Consider the following 21,817-nt stretch of genomic DNA (forward strand, 5'->3'; position numbering starts at 1 on the left):
TTTGTTCACAAAGCATTCAGATACAAACAAAAGAAAGTACTTAGATAGCTACTAACAGGGCCTGGCAATGCAGTAATAAATATTTATTGTTAACCTTAACAAGCATCTCAGTTCCATACTAGTAGCTTGACCTTCAAAATGCAAAGAAGCAAACACTAGCATTCCTTTCAAATATAGGAACTGTGTTATTGTGATGAATGTTGGCTAGTCATCCCACTAAGAAAGATCACTGAAAGCAAAGAGAAGGGCTGTGACCTAGTCGTGATTGGCTTGGAAGACACTAGTAGATGGTGGCCTCAGTATCACACAGGTACATCATGTAACCATCTCCTTTTTGTGAACTTATTTTTGTTAGAATACCCAGTATAACTATGGTAGGAAAAAATATCGATATTTTTATATTTGTCTCAATTTCATGTAAGTCTTTCTCTTATTTTTCTTCAAGCAGTAGATACTGGGTATTCTTTTGTTCTAATGAACTGAGAAGTTAGGTAGAATAGCTTGGATGCTGGATAGTTGTTCTTCCCTTTAGCTTTGCAAAGATTGTTTCAAATAAATCAATATTCTGGTATTTCTTGTTTCAAAGTGTGTAAAAAGTGGAAAGAATGCCGTTTACTTTAAACCAAAAAAACCTTATGGAAGCACTGAAAAAGATAATTTGTTTTGTAATTGTTATTCCTTCTAATTCCTTATTTTTCTTTTGGAAGGTGGAACATGGAGGGTGAGTGACTGTTGAGACTGGGGTTGTGTTGTTGGCTGTGGCAGCAGGGATTGTGGGTGTATTTCCTTTCTCTACCACTCGCAGGGCAGTTTTGTGATGTTTGTGAGGCCTAGTTTTGGGTGGAAACTTCTCTGGCAGGCAGGTACTGCTGTTAACATGTTATATTCATATATGATATTGATAAGGTACTCACAAAGTGTGTGTTTTTCCACACTTCAAGTTAATGACAAGTCTAAAAAAGTTAATTTTTCTTCTACTTATAATTTAAACTATTAATTCGTATTGTTTTCTATTCTGAAAACAACAGTTTTCTTGGCTTGCTTTTATGCCCATTGGGAAATACATCCTTCCTATTAGCTAAAAGAGGAGAAAAATGAAATAGGATTCTTTGCCCTTCTTTTGCATTGCTAATGAGTACCATTTTCTCAGAATTACATCTGAACCAACTGTGTTATGTTTCTGATAAATGACAGAGTTAGTTCTGTGTTTCTGTAGGGTCCTTCTTGGTTATTTACGTAGCATCAGCCTGTTTCCATGTCTGGCCTACCATTCTGTTTGACTGACATGATAGCTGTCTTCATTATCTTCTAAGTGATTTGCTCATGCTGTGCTTGATGCACCTTATGAGCATTTAATTTGTGAGGAGGATACTCCAACAAATGTACTCTGAAGGGTACTGCAAAATGTTCTGCTCAGTACATTATCCTGCTATACTTGAATGACTGCCACTTAAATGAAAATTTCTTCAATCAAGAAGGGAAAAATGCCAACATTATGATACAAGAGCATCAGAGGGGAGTAATTGTGTGGCTGTCCCTTCTGTGAGTGTGTGTAAGTCTTTGGAGGAAGTGTGGAACACAGGGCTGAAGGCAAGAACTGCGTTTTCCCAGAAAGTTTGATTTGAGTTTAATTTTATTTATCTATTTATTTAATTGGTGAACTTGGTTGTAGGATGGTTCTGGTGATGCCCTTGCTGAAGGCAGAGAGGATGGACACATCAATAGAGAATAGATTTTTTTATTGGTTTTTTTTTTAATAGAAAAAAGTGGATAAACAGGGCTGGGGGTTAAAGAAAAAAAATAAGCAGTACAGGGCTATTTTTTGGGGGAATAAAAGGCACTCTGCTTTTAGATGAAATACCTGTTATCTGTTGGAAAGAGCAATGGAGAATGCCTTGTCTGTAATAGTTAATCATAGCATAGTATGATCTTTTGGTGTTGTATAAGTGTGAACAAGGTGAGACCCAAGTTTATTTAGACCGAAAGATAAACGGCAGAAATCTGTCATGATTCGCAGATGACACATGATGGAAAAAAGAGAGATTGCTCCTGAAGAGCTGGTTCCTGGGATAGAAGACTGCTTGGCACAGTACTTCATGTGCTATACTCCAGCTCAGGATGTCTTGGATATTTAGTAAAATTCTTCAAAGTCACTATATCAGGGCTGCAAGAGAGAGAAAAAGTCATTTTGTGAAAGATCAGCTGATCGCCTTGAAGTGCTTGAAAGTACTAAGGTTAGTAGCAGGAAATAAAGTTATTCATCTAAAGAATCAAATTTCCTTAAGACCATGACAAAATTCTTCCTTTTAAAACTGAAAGAAAGCAGAGACTAGAAATTACTGGAACTAGTGAGAAAACTTGTATTTTTACATTTTTAAAACTAAGTCTTGTGTAGTTTCAATTTATGTTTGTCATGTTTGAGTTTCAATTTTGTATCAGTTCTGCAATCTCATTTTGTTACATAGTAGATGAAAAATAATTGCAAGGGCTATCAGGTATTGTGGAGTAAAAATTACTAGATGAGGAATTGCAGATTACTTCAGTGACAGAAAAATGAAGTGCTTAAAAGGTATTTATTAGGAGATGGCTTGTCAGTGAAAAGTCTTGTATACAAAAATGAAGAAGATGAACTCTTTGTGTCTCTATAACTATCTTAGAGCTAGCTGTAAAATGAAGGCTATAAAGCTTTTGTTTGTTGCTATCTGTATGTCATGAAAGAACCGAGTGGTTTCTAAAATATACAGTCGCAAACTGATTATAAAATTCCCAAGAGGAACTCTGATGGGTCTATCACAACTTAACAATGGAACAGTGAGTCACTGCAGGAGGAGTTCATGTAATAATCTTTTCCGGTATTTATAGGACCAGGAGGATAAAATGTCATTTAATTTTATTTGATTAAAAACTACTAGGCAGGATAGATAGAGGAAGAATCTTTCTTTTATTTCAGGCATGAAAGATGAATGGAATGTATAAAAAGCATATTATGAAGCAGTATAGTATAGTGATTAATTTCACATTGATCAGTGCTCCAAAATAGTTGTGTTAATAATAAAATTATTTCATTTGATAATATAAGATGATTGAAAAAATCTAGGTACAAAGTGTTGCTTTTGAGATTAACAGCTAGGTGATAAGGCATTTCTGTGTGTTCTTGCCTGCGACTTTAGGCCTATGTATTTGTTCAAACTGCATCCATGGAAGATTTTTCATTACTTGAAAAAGTTATGCCAGATTGTACTTAATGTATCCTTGATTAGGTGAGCTAGGATGCCAAAAACATTTTAGCCTATGCCTTAATGCTGGTGATGCAGTGTTTTATCCAGCACTGTGTCCTGCAGTCACTTCTGGAATCAGAGCTCTTTTATGTAGTGCTCCCGATGTACAGATGATGTCAGAGGTGTCTACTGTTGCTTAAAGATTTGGTTGGGTTGCGTTGTTGGTTTTAGTTTTTGTTTTGTTTTGTGTGGGGTTTTTTTTCTAGAAAAGGCCATATAATTTCATGAGCATGTTTATTCACAGTGAATGATTGCATGAATTCTTAACTAAAGCTTTTAGATGCAGTCACAATATTGAGAGCTTAGCATAATGTCATACTATAACAATCCTTATCCTTTCTTTTCTCTCCTTTGCACTGCTAGTATTAATTTTTTGCTTTAGTTATGAGAAGTTCTGTATGATGCATTAATATTCAGCATGTATCAGGAGTTCATGAAGCATAAAGGTCATCAAATTCAAAATTATTGAAAGCAGAGGCAGATGTGAGCAAAGGTGAGATGAGCAAAATAACAGATGTAAGTATCCTTGGATGAGCCACAAGATCTTAAAATAATACTGCCTTTTTTTTCCAAATTAGATATTGCTTAAATGGCAAAATAGTCTGGATATATGTTTGGCCAAAAAGGTCCCTAAGTCATCTTTTCATTTTGTACTAGTCAAACTTGATGAAACAAATGTCCTTCTCAATAGTACAGAAGTGATGGTGAGAGAGGGGCACAGAGGATCAAATCTGTGCCATGGAGATCACTGAGAAGATTTAGATTTTTATGCAGAAATAGAAGATAAAAGTGAGACGTCTATTTATTGCTTATGTACACTAATTCAGGTAAGGATTCAATAGAAATAAGTTTGAGTGGAAATTAAAGAATATTAGATAACTCTTGAAAACTGTAATTTAATAGCATTTGCATTTTTTTTAGAATTCATGGTAGTTTTTGCAATTCTCTAAGCTAAATGCAGAGTTAACAGTTACACTTTAAAATGGATCATATTCATTTAAGAAAGGTAATGCAAACTTTGCTCATTGGTTTAATATCCCATTCAACAGCCAGTATTGGATTTTTACAAGAATAGTACCAATAACAATACAGTCCAAAAAATTCCACACTGAATGGGCCCCTCTATTGTATCAGAGTTCTCTGAGTCTGATGAACACTGGTAACATGAGCTTATAGAGAAAATGTTTTCAGTAGTTTGGAGTTTTTAATATATTCAAATATTTTCAAAACCTAGCTAAATTTTTGTGGCTAGTTGTGCTTTAAGGAATGCCCCCACTTTTCTGATTGGTTTTGCTTATCAAATAGCTTTCAGTGAGTATACTTTTGGTTTTGTTGTGGCAGAAGATAATCAGAGTGCTTAAATAGTTTGGGAGAGCATTTATGGGTTATGGATATTATATCCTAACATAACTGCCTTATACATACTGCTTACAAAAAAAACCCAAACAAAAATAAGTTCTTTATTTCTTCAAATGAATGGTGCAATTTAATATTGGAAGATGAACCAACTAAATATTTTTTTCTCCAGGAAAGTATTATAGTGAATTTCTACTTACAGATCATAGGCTTAGGAAGCATGTTGGTATAACACAAAGAAATGAGAGCCTAAAGATCATAAAGGATCCTAATATTCACTTACTTTTAGCCCCAGTAGAGTTGTATGAGTTTCATAAATATTCAATGTTTATTATTATGGATTTCCATCTAAAGCTTTTGTTTATGTTTTCTAAAAAGTGTTTCTGAAAAATGAGTCTTTCTTCATTGCTTTTGAATTTCTGTTTTCATCCAAAGGGAATTTGTGGTTGAATTATAATTCTTACAAGAGAGAAATTACGAAGTTTCCCTTAAAAAGGTGCTTACCTTCAGGGTGTGTAATTTTTGTAAATAGGTTTAGTTCACATTAATTTATATACAATACGAATGCCTATTATACGTAGTCTTCAAAAACTTTTTGATATTTTAAGAAAATAATTATTTGAAAAGTGGAAAAAACCCCAAAACACCAGGTTTCCATATGGAAGGTTATGGATAATCTGTCCTAGTTTAGCTTGAATGGAGTCTGATTTTTTCCCCCCAGTCAACAGAGGTCAGTTAAATCAAAGGAGAGGGAAGAGTTATAGGAGTTCTGAGATGCAGAAGCTAGAAAAGATGCTGTTCAGTTGCATTTCTGCTTTAGTTTAAATACACTGTCACAAAACAATAAAAATCAGTCTATTTCTAAATGCAATGTTTTCCCTAGAGTGTAGAATTATAGATACTTTCTCAGTGATTTGAAAAGGAAGTATTTCCTAGGTGGAATTGCAGTAGTACAACCTCCGTATCATTAGGTGAAGAGCCAGTTGTTTCAGTCGACAAATAGCCCTTGACATTTGAGCAGTTAAACATGGTGTTGTCAGGCCGCAGGAGGAAAGCATGGGGGACAGCTTCTAGGAACAGTACTGCTGTTTGCCAAGTAACAAAAGGCTTAAACCAGCATTAAGTTCTAGCTAATTTTGTTGTGTTTCTCCTGCTTGTGGAATCTTATAGCCCAACCCGCCTTGGGTCAAGGTGGTTGCCTGTGTTCCAAGTCACTGCTTCTTGGGAAAGTCTCAAGAGCAAAGTCTGTTGGTCTAATGGGCTTTGACTAGAGAATAGAGTCTAGAATAGAGTCATTTCTAGAATGAGTCTCCAGAAGCTGCAGAGCCATACTGAGAGCAGTGTTCACCTTTCCAAAGTCTTTTCTGAGCTGCCTTTCTGCTTCTTCCTTTCCCATGTTGATACGTGCTGCAAACCAGTTGCTCAGCCTCCCTTTTGAGGCAAATCATTTGCTCCAGATGTTCTCTTCTGTGATGTCACTGGGAATTAACCAGCATTTTGAAGTCACCTGGTCTCTGTGATATTTGATGGCCTCATCACCCTTCTCAACTCTGAGATAGAAAATATTTTTGGGTTTGTTTTTAGGTTTGTTTTTAGGTTTTGTTTAGGGTTTTTTTTGGTGTTGCTTTTTGTTTGTTGTTTTGGGGTTATTTTAGTGGTGTGGGTTTTTTTGTGACATTTTTTGATGGCAAGGATGTGAAATTTCCATTTTCCATTTTCTGGAACTTCAAGTTCTGAGAGACTTGCTGTAAGAATTTGAGTGCCCAGTCTTACTCAACTTGTGCTGAATCTACATATGTTTTATAGCATGTTCAAATTTCCTTGAATGTGTTGTAAGTTCTAGTCCAGAAGACTAAAAAATGTGGACATGACATGTCCATGGGTGGTAAGTATTCCTTGGAAGCAAGGAAATATACATTTTTTATCAAAAGGTGTAACTCAAGCCCATAGAATATGTCATAACAGTAATTGAAATAGGATTGGTGTTAAGGTGGGTATTCCTATGCTATTCTGCATCTAATTAACAGGTGTAATGATGGCAGAGAAGATGCAGCAGGATTGGGCTTCGGTGTGTGTTGGTAACCTAAATACATGGTTTTGTCCTAGCACAATGAACCTGAAGTCAGGGGTACTGTGTCTTCAAAGTCATATTTTCTGTGCTAGTTCAGTTAGTCCCAGTCAGAACATATGCCTGTGCTGCCATCACACTTTGATCTGTGGTATAAAACTATGACAGTGTAAGTTTTATTTTTTTTTTAACTGGTACACAAATCCATCAGCCTTTCTTTTAGACATACTCTTACAGAAAAGTTCTGCTGATTACTTCCTATTATCCCATGTAGAAAAAGCTTTAAATCAACAATTGCTTTCTGTTCTAAGCTGATGGTGTTGTCTTTCTCAATTAACAGTGTTTCCTTGACATGACGTTTGGAGCTGGAGGTCATACTAGAGCTCTACTAGAGAAAGCCAGAGACATCACTGTCTATGCACTGGACAGGGACCCCACAGCTTATAAAATAGCTCTGCAGCTTTCAGAATCATATCCGTAAGTTGTCTTCTCCTGCCATAAATATTTTCAAGATAAGGTTGATACTTAGGTATTACATACACAATTTAATACATTTTTATGGTTTTAATATATAGTTTTAATGGCTTATTGTAGAATATCATTATATGCTGCATGTACTCCTTTAAATAGGAGATCAAGTTTATTTATGAGTAATTGTGTGCAAGTTCTGAGGTGTATGATGTTAAATGCATATTCTGTGCTCTGTTAATTTTGAGTATACAATAAGGAGCCTGTTTTATATTTTAACATTTATTTAAAAAATATTCACATGCTCTGCTTGCTTTGAGATGTTTCTGTTGTTGTACAAAACCATACACTTTCTGGTAAATACTTCACAAAAAGGATGGAATAATTTACTTCTAAATTCAATTATAAGGTAATTTAAGTATGGCTTATGAATATTTTCATTTATAAAAATAATTGTAATTCAGTATTACGTTTGATAAATACTTTGCCACTGGCTTCAGAAACTACTGAACAATTTAATAAGCTGCTATTTGTGTGTCAAGTCATACATCAACTTTCTTTTTAAATAGAATCTTGAATTTCCTAAATGAGCAATTGCTAAATGTAAATTTTTAGGTTTTTTTATTTATACAAAGGTCTAATTTGTTTATTTTATTCAAGAAACAGGCCAGAGCATGAGTACAATCATGCAAAAGTGTGCAATATGTAAACCTGAATATGAGCTTTTCATAAAATGCTTGAATTTGACCAAGAAGTTAAAACACGTAGATAGAAACCTAAATCATATGAAATAATTAATGTTTAGGAAATTTAGGGGAAGTAGGAATGAAAGGACACTTACTGACATGTTGAAAATGTAAGAGTATTTATTTCAAAAGAGCTTTTACATGAGTAAGAGCAATCTTTTCAATAAGAAGAAAATTGATAGAGGGGGATAAAGAAACACCTGGTTGCTTAGTCATGTTTTCTTGCATAAAAAGGAGTTCTGAGATGCAATAGTATTCCAGCAATGCAGAAGGTATTCCTCACCTTTTCTAAAAGAAAAAGCTAAACTGTGCTTTCCTTGCTTCTTGTGTCATTGTCAGAGGTCCAGTGGGAAAAATTGAAAGCAGGTGATAAGAAAGCATAGCTCAGTTACTAGTCATCCTGCTCTGTAAGACTACTTAACTATATTTCTTTAAATTTCAGATCTTTGTGGGCTGAAGTGACACACAGTGTGTAGTTACAAATTTGTGGAATTCCTCTCCCAACTGTTATTACTCCAGAGAATACTCCCTTTGACAAAATAGTGTGCAGAATATTGGCAAGAAAACTTCATTTTCTTTTAAACTAAGCCTGCAAACTCCACCAGGTGTCATTGGACTTGTAAAGTCTGTTCTTTGTGTCAGAGGAAAAAAAAAAAAAGTAGTCCAAACAAAAGCCAATCTTATATTTAATAAGTTTTCAGAAGCATTTACACAGCACAGACTATGTTGAACAGGGAATTGTCAGGATCACACTCTGAAATAATTTTCCAGTACTAATTCTGGTCTTTAAATGATAGTAATATGAAAAGATCTTATTCAAAATATGTTCATCTGCAAGGTATCCTATGCAAATCTGGGTAAGAAGGAAGTTTATTTTCTGGGTAGATTGTTGGATGATTTTCTGCCAATGATCAACATTGTTAATTCTCTGCTTGCTTATATTTGTTTAAATATGAGCTTTAATCAATATAGTATTACAGTTAATCTAACTTACTATGGCTTTAAGAACAAAGAAGGTCTCCCAGTTCCTAATTTTGTTTGTAAAATCATATCAACTTGGTTACTTGGATTCCAGACATGGTGTTGTCTGCCTTTATAGACACAAGTTATCATTACAATGAAGTGGATTCTTAAATAACAGTGTTGTTAGAGATAAGTGTTAGTCACTGAAAGATGATTGCCACTTGAATATATATACTGGGCACAGAGCAATATTCTTCCTTGTTTTGTGTTTTCCCTCATCTCCTGTCTTTCCGTCTGGAAAGGACAGGTGTGTTCTTTTTCAGAAGGTAAATACATATTTTTTCATAATAGTTTATATTGAAAATTAAGGTAAAATAACGTTCATACATATATATGTGCTCACTATTTAATCTTGTTTCCATATGAAGGGAGTTGCATAAAGCATAGTTAAATTAAGTGGGGGAAGGAGAAGGTTTATAATTTGTAAATTAGAAGTAAAGGTAGGGCTTACTTGCAAATTCATTGTAAGCATAAGGGATTTACTTTAGAGTTATGGAACTTTCATAAATGGATTTTTTCTTGCAGTATTCATTAAAAGATGGCTGATTTAATATTTAGAGTTTTTATTGTCCACTTTCCACACTGTTAGAAAGAAATCTTTTATCATAATTTTATCAGTTTAATTCCAATCTGTGTTGGCATCAAAAGCTCAGGAAATAATTCATCCAGTTGACATCTTTATCTGGTCACGTGTACTGTTAAATAAAATAGTTCCCTCACCTGGTTCACCAGGCAGCATCAGAAATAGTTGTGCTGTCTTAAAACTGGCAGTGGCAGCATGCAGCTGCAGGCTGTGAGAAATGTAGGGCTGCCCCTTCAGTAATAAGGACAGCCATAGATGTAAGTGACTAAAGAGCTGCTGCACAGGAGGATAAACTTCTCCATGTTTTTTTCTCTTCTAGGTTGTTGGTTTTCTTTTCACCTCTTCTGTTTAGCATTGCTGTTTTGGGAGAGGTTATTTGACTTACCAAGTGCTTCTCTTCCTTTGGAGGTGGCAGGAGGTGGCTGTTATGCAACTGTAACGACTATCATCTGATTCCCCCTATGTCTGAAATTGTGCAAATTGCAAGTCATGTATCAGTTGAATCTTCTGTTGTCATTTTGTTTCTATTTAAAACAGAATATTGTACCTGTTTAATTGGAAAGGTTAACGAATTCCAGCATATCAACTACATTATGGATCTTGAGTCTTGCAGTAGTATTTGCAGCAGTCCTCCCTGCTGTAACACTTCCCTTAGAAATATTCAGTGTTAATTGCTGTTGCTTATTCTGGTTAGGTAACAGTAATCTTGGTAAAACCATATATTTCCAACTGTTACTCACTGTGGGGACTCATTTTTTAAGCATCCTATATCTTATGTCACAGAGTTACAAGATTATTAAAGCTCAAGTTGCAGAAATAAGCCCAAATTGTTGGAAGAAGAAATAAGCATGGCTAAATTAGGAGACTTTTCTATATTCAGAACTAATAAATGGAGTCCTCCTTGTACTTAGCTGAAAGACAACTGGAGTAATAACCAACTGAATGAGAACACTAAGAAAAATACATTTAATGTGTGTATTTTAAATGTCTCTCCCTCCTTCTTGGTAGTGATTTTGTCAGAACTAAAATCTGAGGTGGGTAGAGTTCCAGCTGCAATTCTTGCATTCATTTAGCCACTCTGTTTATGATATATATTTTTAAAAAAATATCTAATGTTGCTTTAATAAGGAGAAAATGGGTCAGGGCCTGTTAGATATTCAGTGTGTGGGTGGGAATCCTTTGACGTGCTTTCTGGGGAAGCCTCTAACTTGGGAATTGCTGCTGAGAATCCAGGAGAACAAGATAAAATTCAGTCAGTAGCAATATATATTACAAGTAAACCCTTTCACACCCACTGAAAGGGAGAGGTTACAGAGGTGGCTGAAATCTGGCAATTAACCAGTATCATAGCAAACTTTTAAGTATGAGTAACCTACGCAAAGCCTACACAGAGAAGACAATATGTTCGTTGTAATTCTCTGAGCAGAATAAGAAATAGTGCCCTGAAAAGAAGGATAAATAGTATAAAGTTCCTCATACAACTTAGCTGCCATTTTATTGTAGTTCCAAAGTAATTTTTAGGTGTGATGGTGCTTACAGGTTTTGTTTTCAGGGTTACACAAAGTTTATAGAATAAGTGGGGAAGAACTATCAGCTGTGCATTGTACATTCTGGGGAAAACAGAATTTATTTTGTTCACTTATAGGGAAAAAATAACTTTTTTCAGTTGCAATAAGCTTCATTTAGGTGCTTGTGTGAGTGTAATGTATCGGCTACTATACTACTACTCAGTAAGTTTGCAGATGACACCTAGCTGGGCAGGAATGTTGACCTGCCTGTGGGTAGGAAAGATCTGCAGAGGGATCTGAACAGGCTGGATCAATGGGCCAAGGCCAATTGTGTGAGAGTTTTCATGATGTTTTCTCTGGACAGGGGAAGTTACTGTCCATGATAGTGTGCATAATATGTTTTTGCTAAAGGAATAGAGGTAAAAATTAAGTTAGCTCCTGAGCAGTGCAATACTTCCTGCATAGTTCAGTCACTCTTTTTATCTTTCTCTTTTGTGTTTTATTGATGTTTTTCTATAAAGGATGTTTGAAAACCAGAAGTATCAACAAGATTGTCACCCATGGAAAATAACATAGCACCATCTAGAGAATACCTTACATCTCTTCAATTTGTATGTCTATTCATACAAGCAGAAAGCATTTGTTTGACTTAAACAGCACATTTCACATGGAAATAGTCAGACATCTATGAACACCTCCTAAGCATCCTCAAAACGTAGCATAGTTTAAGACCAGGTAGGGAAACAAAACCTCTTTAGAAAAGAAGATGGAAGAGAAATGATGCACAAATCTAAGTGTTTCTTTAAAACAATATGTAGTTCAGTGTTAGAGGTAAGTTTGGGAAGATGTGTCTAGGAGAATGCCATGAAGATCATAATACAAAAGGATGACAAGCCTGAGTATGGTGAGTATGGTGGTTGAGCAGACAACCAGTCTTCAGGTGTCAAACTGAAGCTTGAGAAGGTTGAATGAGTTGGTTGCAACCGTTTGTCTAAATGGCTTAATATCTTCCACTTGTGATTTTGGTAGTGTCCATGTGTCACTCAGTTGAAAGTGTATTTACCTGTGGTCTTTTAGATATAAAAATCCTAATTTACTTTTTTATGGGGGATGAAAAAGCCCAAGAGAAAGCAAGTTTGTGAGTTGTCTGAAATAACTGAATTTTTTTTCTAGAATAAGCAAGTTGTCCAGCAGGCTCTACTAAGCATACCCTTGGTGCACTGGGGTTTTACTCTGTCTCTTTGGTCAGATTCAGCTTCCAGCATGTTTCTTCCTTTCCTCAGAGGTAGATATGAAAAATCTCATACACTGCCCTTCAAAGAGAGAGCATGTGCTTGAAAGTGTGAGTTGCAAAAATGTCCGTATATATATATGGAGGGTCTGAATGGGGTCCTAAACTGAGAAGTTTTCTCAGTGCCAATATTGCCTGTGCAGTGGATCTTAAAACTGGTATGTAGTGCCAATGGCAGGAGATGTTAACTACTGTATGCATAGGAAGTCAGAAAACAGCTCTTACTTCTATTGCATAGTAAGTAAAGGCACAAATGATTTGACTTTATATTGAGTGAAGCAAGTTAATGTGTATGTTTGGGAAGCTGGACCAGAGCTTTTTATGTTTAAGGTCTGGGGTGTTAAAGACTGATGAATGTGGTATCAACATCTGTCCATCACAGAATTCTTTTAGCACTGTATCATACCAGGATTTTAATACTGAATGACAAGGAAAAGCTCTCTATCTGCTCAATTTAAACACTATAAATTTATTAAAATAACTTCAGAGCTCTAATTTTTTCTGCCTCAGTTGCAACCAAATCCTGTCCTGGCCTGACTCCTATTTAAGTTGTGAGATCTGTCTAGCTCAGGCATTGAGGTGGGATGGCTACAGGCCATTTCCAATATTAGTAGCTGAGTTTAAATTTCATATACTTGTTACATAAAAGAGGAGTCCTTATTTGCACTGTTTACATCTTAAAGGAGTAAAATGTCTTTTAAAAACATAGCTATGTCCAAATATTGCTTCTGTATATTCAGTGGCACAAGTTGCAAGGCATGTGGTTATGTTGACACTCTCACTGAAGCTTTTGTTTAGCAACAGAAATATCTGGAGAATTATTAAATACTAATCAGTCTATCAAGAAATTCTCTTTACAAGACTCTTATTATTTTTGATGTTCTGTATATTTATTTCTTTTACTTTGGTAAAATTATTTGATAGTTATATTAATTCTGAAAATTACAGTCAATTTCATGTCAGAAATTTGGAGTTTTGTCTCTGTCTTCATACATAAGTTCTCATGTGCCACTGCTAGATTTAATGTACTTTCCAATCAAAAGAGTCAGGACAGCCCTTTTATATGTTGTGAGTTTAGGAAAACAAATTGCTGCCATTTTGAGCTGAGTAGTCTTAAGAGAAGCTGCATCATCCTACTGTTTTAGTAGGAAAATCTTAGAGAAATATGTTGACTAGTTTGAAGCTCTGAAGAAAAGTTTGCAAGTATTTGCTTTAAAGCAGTGAACTGTTCTAGTTCCATGTATTTACCATTATAGAGTCATATTGCATTTCAATATTAAGATTCAGTATAATTAGAGTTTTGTGAATAATTGATCTTTATAAATTTGGATGATAGTGATTTGAATTTCTTGTCAGTACAAATGTCCAGATCCTGAACTTATTTTAAGGACATTTTATATACCTGCTAGCTCAAATTCATATGGAATGCAGTGCCACGTGTTACTTCATCCAGCAGTAGTTCCAGACATGTCCATTACATTGGTTTTTTTAATCCTTTTATGTCAGTGTAGTATAAAAGTGCTCAGAACATTTTAAAAGTTTAATGTTATAGCTCTTACACGCAGAGTGTTTCTGAGGACAGTTCTGTGAAGCTTAAATTGGATTGTAGTTTTATTTCTAGAAGGAACAAATGTCTTTATATTATTAAGTAAATAATTATAATCCTGAAATAATCATTGAACTTATGTGATCTATACAGGACACACCAATTTTTCCCTTCAGCCAGTTTCCCATCTTCTTGGTTTTGATAAAACAATTTTTTTATAGTTTAGGTGACTTTTACATTACTTTGGTGACAACTTCATTACTAAAATACATTTAAAACATCTTCTGTTTGTTGAACTTAAATTGTAATTAAAATAATTAAAAATGTATGTGTCAAATACATTTAGAAATATCTTTTATAAATATTTAGAACATTTTTTTAGCTAAACAGTTGAGTTCTGGGCATATTTTTCATTAGAGTAACAAAACAGTTATAGTTACAGGTTTATAAAAATCACTGTTTCATAAAGGAAACTGATGGAATATTCCTTTCGGTATTTTTATTTTTTTATAACAGTGAAACTTAAGATTCTGGTTTTATTTTTGTTTTTAATGGGAGGAAGAAGTGAAGAGAAGAGAGCATAGGTTCTAATCTGAAGTTTTTTGCACCTGGTAATGAGCTGTGTGCAGATCTTTTTGTCCTGTTGAGAAGACGGTAATTTGATATTTAGATTGCTGTTTGTCAAGAGCTGTATATATGGCATATTTTTGTTCGTATTTATAAAAGCAAGAGGATGTAAACTGTGTCAAAATACTCCTCCTTGTTTCAGATAATAGACAAGTGTATTCATCAGTACCTTGATCATAATTTTTGAAAGTAGAAGATTTCAGAATTTTCATATAAAGGTGGAGATGATAGAAATGCAGGAACAAAATGGTCCTTGTCAGTTACTAAGAGAAGGTCCAGAAAGATTATTGTTTAAGCTAAATACGTTGTTTACTAAGTAAATAAAACAACAACAACAAAAAAGCTGGTAAACTGAAAATATTTATCAAAACGTTTTTGTATAAGTATTGAGCTTCACACTTAACTAAGTATGATACACAAAGATATGAGGAAGTTACTTGGAGTTCACATTATTTTTCTGACTGAGTCAAATACTTTTATTCATATCATAGATACATTAGGATTATGCATATAAGTGACATAAACTGTAAAAATGAATTACTTCATGTTTGACTATGTAATTCTATTTTGTTTCTTGTCATAATAATAAACAGCATTTGCATTTTAATTTGATATTGGCCTTTGTGACTCAGCTGTGCCAAGTGTTGTGCAGAATATTCAAAGGACTGAAAGTAAAACCAGACATTTAATTGCTAGCGTTGTTTTTGGATGCCTGAAACACAGCAATTTAGCTTGATCAAGCAGCAAAAATATGGATAGAGAGATTTTTGAGAATTTCTGTGTAAAACCATGGTGAAGAAATCATGTAATTTGAAATGGAAGTTACCTGTGGCCTTCTCACCACTGAACAGTGCACATCTTTCAAACCAATATTGACTAGTAATTGACCTTAACTCTTGACACACACATTTGTAAGAAGTAATGCAAATGTTATGTCGCAACAGGAGAAACAATCTTTCATATTGGTATTGTTTACTATAGTCTTACACTGCTCATGAGACCTTAGAGGCTGCTGAAACTGAAATTTTTAAATATGAGTCAGGAAAACAGAACCCAAATCTTTCTGATAACGATATCCAGATTGGCCATTCATCTTCAAGGTGATCTGTGCCACCTGCTACCACCCTTACTTGTCTTGAAGTAGATTGGGAAGGGAATGAGGAAGATAAGCAGCACTCCCTTCCCCCAAGGCTTTGCATCATTATCTCTTGGGAATCAATGCTTTTATTTATTTATTTTATTCTACTTGTTGCATAGGGACCTGAAAACCTGCCTGGTTGCTTATTGAAAGAAACTAGGAACCTGTTTCCTGTGAAACTGGGAGAGCAGCTGTTAAAAAGTCAGCAGATGATCCTTGAGGTCCCTTCCAACCTGGTATTCTATGTTTCTACGATATGTGTCAAAATCCATAGTTAAGGGAAGACTGAGTATGAAGGCTAATAGTGTGATATGGTAGTGAGGGGAACCCCACAAATAGGATTGTTTTTATAGTATGTTTAAGGAAGGATTTTTGTATTGTAGTTTATCAGTTGTGTAGTGTGAATGATCTTCTTTCTGTGTGTTTGGATAGTGCCCTGTGACATGGAAAACAAATTTCTGAAAACAAAATGCGTTTTTTTTTCTTCTATTCTCCTTTCAAAAAAATAATTTAATCAACATTCAAATAGATTAATAATAGCATTGACTAAAATGACTGGTAAATAATGAGAAATTATATGACCAATCATGAAACTCTTGACCAATCTTTGATCTGTTTTTACTATTTGTTTTAGAGTACAAAGTAGATGAGACCTCTCAGATCTTTCTTGTTATCTAGAATTTCCATATTACTGTTACCAGGCATTGGGAATACTACAGGTTTGTGGGCAATTTAGCAGAATAAGAGCAGGCACAGAAGATGCTGGTATTCTTGGTCTCATCTGTTCCTTTATTTTGCCTGGTCCTGTGCCTGACAGGACATCAAAGTGATGTGTGAAGGAACCTTGAATTTTGTTTGAGTATTTTGCAGATAACCAATCGACTGGAAAAGAAGCTGCTGTAGGTTTTTGGTATTAATTTGGTGTCCTTTTTCATAGCTGTTTTTTTGAGACACTAGTTTATTATAAATTTAGATATATTGCAGCAAGAAATATGAATAAAACAAAATTCTAATGAATGTTTTAAACTTTTAAAAATTCTAAACTTCTTTTTCTGTGCAACAATTTCATGGCTCTAAGACCTTTATCTGACTATGGCTAGAAACAAGAACTGAATTGTATAATCAAGAGAATTTCTTAGTTTCAAAGAGAGGTGTTTCCATTTTTAATTCTCGTACTTAGTGAGATATTGAAAACTGAGAAATAGAAGTGTGCAGAACTAAAAAAGTCTTGTCCTCTCCTCTCTCTAACTGTAATTACAGAAATAAAAGTCAATATTTGAGTGCCAATCTGGAAGCTTCTCAATGAGTCAGTTTTGCAAGTTTACCAGAATTAATGGGTAATACAGTCATGGTACACAGAAATACATTTATCCATTCATTCTGCAGTCACAAATGTAGTATAAAGACTTCAAGCACTGAAACTTAAGTTTTCAGTTCAAAATTACGTGCCCCTCTCAGGTCTGACAGGACTTTCCCTCTGAAAAAAGGCTCTTCTCTCCTGTTAGACTTTAGGTGCAAGTCACTCCATTGTACCAATAGCCTTTGAGTCCAGCTTTTTGCCCATACATTCAGTCGGTGCCTTTCATGTTGGTAGTGGGGGAAAAAAACCAAACAAATTATTTAAAAATCTAATTAAATCCACAGCTTCCCTGTTATTCACAGAGCCAGTTATTTTGTCTTAGAAAGCAGTCTGGTTGGCCAGGATTGTTTTGCCTTGGCTGCCCTGCTTATGATCTTCATGTGCTAGGGAATAGTTTCCATGAGGACTAACTGTATGGTTTCTGCAGTGATGGAGGTGAGGTCTGTCAGCCTGGAGTTCTCTGGACTCTGTCCTTCCTGGTGAATTTTTGAAGCTATTGTGACACTGACCTTTTTCTAGTCATCAGGGACCTGACCACCACAGTTTCTCAAAGCTGATACAGTGGCTTTGTGATAACATCAACCCCCTCTCTCAACATTTTTGGGTATATGTCATCTGATCCCTTGGTCTTGAACATGTCCAGCTGCTGTATGTGACCATCTTGCTTGTTCCTCCTGTGATGTGGTGTTTGCACATTTCTCTCCTAGTCTGTGAGAGTGGGCACTTAGAGCAGATTTTGCCAGTAAATATTTGGGCAAAGGCTTTTATTACCTCAGCCTTTTCAGTTAAATGTATTATTAGGTCACTTGTGCCATTCTCCAGTCATCCATATTTTCCATGTTTTCCGGACATATTCCTTCCCAGTTATAGTTTCAGGCATATTTAGATGTTCCTAATTCCAGCCCAGAGCAATCCAGCTCAGGGTTTATGTTTTTATAATCTTTGGTAGCTTGTCCAGCTTCTCTCACTTAGCCATCCCTTCATTTATTTATTTATTTATTTATTATTATTAATTTTTATTTGTCATTTAGGTCCTTCCAGCATTTCCCATTTAGTCAAGCTGGCCTTTTGCTGCCTTTTTTTTTTTTTTTTTCATTTTTTTTTTCTTTTTTGTTTTCTTTTCCCTCAGATGGGCATGGATTCTCTTGCACTTTGCAGAGATAGTTCATTGGAATTATCCTGAGTTCCTTTCCATGTCAGGAGACTCTCCCAAGGCTTCCTGCTTATCCATTCCCTAAACAGGCTGAAGTCTTTCCTGAATCCTGGGATTTGTAGTCTGCTGTTTGTCTTCCTCACTTCCATTAGGATCAGGAGTTTGGCTTTAAGTCTTAAGACTGAAGAATAGCACTGTCTAGCCCAGGGTCTAGGATGTCAATCTTAAAAGGTACTTTTAGAGAGTTTTATTCCTTTTGTGAAAAATAACCTGTTAATGCACCATTTGCTGTCATTCCTCCAATATCTGACTGCTCCAGGAGCTGACTCTTGAAGTCCAGTATTGTTGAAATGCTTGTTTCTGGTACCCAAGCATTTTACCAGTTGTACATCTTTTTTTACTGTAAGTGTACAGACTTCTAGAATGCAGTTGAATATAAGGATGCAGATTGTGTCTTAATATGCTGAAAACCACTTCTAATAGATTTCATTAAGAGTTTTAATTCCATTTTCCATTTATAAAATTAATGTAATTTCTCATTTTAAATTGCCTTTGACAAATCTGGGCTGTAGTTTATATCTTTGTCTTAAAAAGCTATTGCAGAGGAGAAACACTAACCAACATAACACATCAGTTACTAAAATGACCTCTTGAGATGAATTTAAGTCAACTCTGTTATTGACAACTTTGCTTAAACTCAGCAGGGAGCATTTTACTTGTTAGAGGTGAGGTTGGACTCAGCTGAATTTTGTTGTTTTTTTAAAAATACTGTCTGTATTGTGATCTTAAATGCTGGCAAATCCTCAAATCATTATGACTGACTTAGAGCTATTTTGAATATGTCCATGTTTAGAAAAAAAAAACAACTCCCAAGTCTGTGCTGTAAATATTAAACAACTTCATGAGAAGCTGAAAATTATGTTTTCAGACAGCAAACTCTGAGGGTTGTTTCATTTCTTTCTTTGATGTTTTGGGGGGATTTTTTTGAGGTTCCTGTGTAAAAGTAAAATGTGAAGTAAATTGTAGCTTGTTACTTTGTTTTTCACCACCTACTATAAGATTTGGAGAAAAAAGATCATGGTTCAAGGTTCAGTGCTTCCTAGTAAGTATTGCTGTGTTGGGAAGTGAAGCCCCTCTCTAAAGTAGCGTGTGGTCTTAGAAGATTTTCTGTGCAGGTAAGAGGGGACTGGATATTTAGGTTTGACTGTATTTTAGAATGGCATGATTGAAAGAAAATAGTGAAGTAGACATTCTGGTTTAGGTCATACCCTAAGTAAACAATATTCAGGATGAGGAAAGCAGTTCCTAAACTAGTGTTTTTTTGGTTTTGTTTTCATTTTTTTATTAAAATAAAATCTTCTGAAATAGACTTTGTTTGCTTTTCACTACTGCAATGTTCACTTGAGTCACAACCTGTTCTGAGTTTAGCACGTCTCTGAAGAACTTTAGTCAGACTCTGAATATGTTAAGCTTGAAGGACGATTTCAATAGAGCTTTATATGAAAAATGTGCACCCTTTAACTAGAACCAGAATGTTCTCCATGTTTTGGCTTTCTGACGTCTTTCTGTCCCATAATCAACTTTAAGAGGTACTGCAGGTGGCTTGAAGGTAGAGTGAGTTAACAATTAAAAAGGATTTACTGAGCTTTTTGCGTCACTTTTTATTTCCAAATAATTTCCTAACAAGTCACCTAAGGGCTTAAAATCGACCAGGACAATAAACAGCAGGAGCCTGTAGTGCAGTTGATGCTGATGAACAAAGGAAATAAATTATAAGTAAAAATAAGTATTATTTCATCAGTTGCACTTGATAGTATAAACATTTGTTTTATTGTAAGAAATAGAACCAGTTCAAATAATCATTCTTCTACTGTAATTTTGTGTAGAATCTCAACTTCCTGCTCTAATGCAGTGATTACTCAATTTATCAAATGTTTCTGTATAGCTTTTTCTCAAGAACATTCACTCAAGTGGCTATCAGCCTTAATATACAATTTTTTTGTGGTTTTGGTTCTTTTTGTGTCTTATTCATAAGTCTGTCTGGTGGTTGTCATTACTGCAGGAAGGTATTATATCTTCAATTATTACAGAACTAGTGGAGCAACAAAACCAGCCGTTTCCATGACCATTCTGAGAGAGTTTCTTGTGTTGTTCTTATGTTCCACTTAAACTTCAGGATCCTTTCGAATAAGATAAAGCCTTTAAGAAGCATTTAACTAGTTAGTTCTTCTCAAGAGTAAAAAACTTTGTTGAATGTGAAACAATGGGATATATTCTCATTTTTTAAATCACACCCTCCCCCAGGGTACTCATTTATGCATAGGAAATTCCTGTTCTTCTAAAGAGGTCTGACAGACTTTCCTTTCTTACACCAAAATTTTCCTCATGGATTTCATATAGTAGTACTTAAATAGTTTGATTAAAATATTGATTTCTGTTGGAGCTGAGCTTCCTCCCCTGCTTCTACAGGCTCTTAGAACACTTCAGTCTTTTCTGTTGAGTGTTAGATTTAGTGTAGGTAACTTGTAAGTTACCAGCCTTTTACAGGGGTGGGATTTCATGTATGTGAGCTTTTGATCTACAGTGCTGAAAGCTATTAGAGTTTCATTTTCTTTGGAAGGTATGTGTAAGGGTATGAATCTCTTAATATTCTTGAACTAGACTTTGAAGAGCCTGTGGGTCAAAATGACACTCTTGTTATTCTTAAACTAGACTGAAGTTAATGGGATTTCTTCCCTCTTTTTTTTCTGGAAATGCCTATTCTAGTTCTGATTAATTTTAAAGGTCTTTGAAGGCTTTGTAGTTATTGCAAGACGATGATTTAAATGCTGAACCAGAAGGTAGTTTGGTTTTCTTTTTAGTTAGTAGAAGGAAAGAAGCCGAAACTGTAACTGTTAAATGTCCTCTGATTGCAATAATTATTTTTCTAAAATTGCCCTTGTGGCTCAAACAGACGTTGCATAAATTGTTAATGTAATGCATGTTGTGCAGTATGCTAAATAAATGTCTGGTAAAGTTTTCATGCTACAATTAGTACTGAAAAGAGTTTGGGTATGCAGTTTGTATTTTCATGTCACACCAACTCCTGGATTTATCATGATGATACTTAATGTGATATTCTAGTAAAAATACATTTCAAATAGTGTATTTTCAATATGCTGAATAATTTGTGTTGAGTGAATTTGTAGCAGAATGAAGCTACATTCTTCTGGTGTCTTGCAAAAATGCTGAATATCTAATTGGAATAAAAGGAGGTTTCTCTTTCTTATTCTCTTGAGGAACTCAACAGGAAATTTGATGCAAGGTTTGATCTGTTCTTTGCTTGTGCTATGGCTGTTAATTATAAAATGAACTGCTTTCTAGCAGTTGGCTTTAGAAGCTTTCATTATTGTGTTGTCATTATCCCTCACAGATAAGCCTGTGTAGCAGAGTACCCTGTTGCACTTTATGTTTATTGGGAAAGGGACATTAAACATGAGCTTATTCCTGTGTGTTTATGTGGTTTCAGTGGTCCTAATGTAGCTACACCAAAACCAGGCACTGATTTTCCATCCCTTTCAGCCTACCTTTATTAGGCGGTTTTGCAGAAGAACAATATTATTGCTAACCATGGCTTTTGTTTGAGTCTTCTAGGAGTCTTTTAGGTTCAACAAATCAAGAGCATCTTTCCCT

General features: G+C 35.0%; 1 protein-coding gene across 1 annotated transcript in view; it reads left to right on the forward strand.

Moving 5' to 3' along the window:
• The window catches only part of METTL15 (methyltransferase like 15), a 75,808-nt gene that overhangs the window by 27,473 nt on the left and 26,518 nt on the right, over nucleotides 1–21,817 (forward strand). Inside the window, exon 2 of the mRNA XM_010004265.1 lies at nucleotides 7,043–7,179. Coding sequence (XP_010002567.1) covers nucleotides 7,043–7,179 — 137 coding nt within the window. The remainder of the gene's footprint in view (nucleotides 1–7,042; nucleotides 7,180–21,817) is intronic.

This window comes from Chaetura pelagica, unplaced genomic scaffold, assembly GCF_000747805.2.
Source record: "Chaetura pelagica isolate M959 unplaced genomic scaffold, ChaPel_1.0 scaffold119, whole genome shotgun sequence".
Classification (NCBI taxonomy): Eukaryota; Metazoa; Chordata; class Aves; order Apodiformes; family Apodidae; genus Chaetura; species Chaetura pelagica.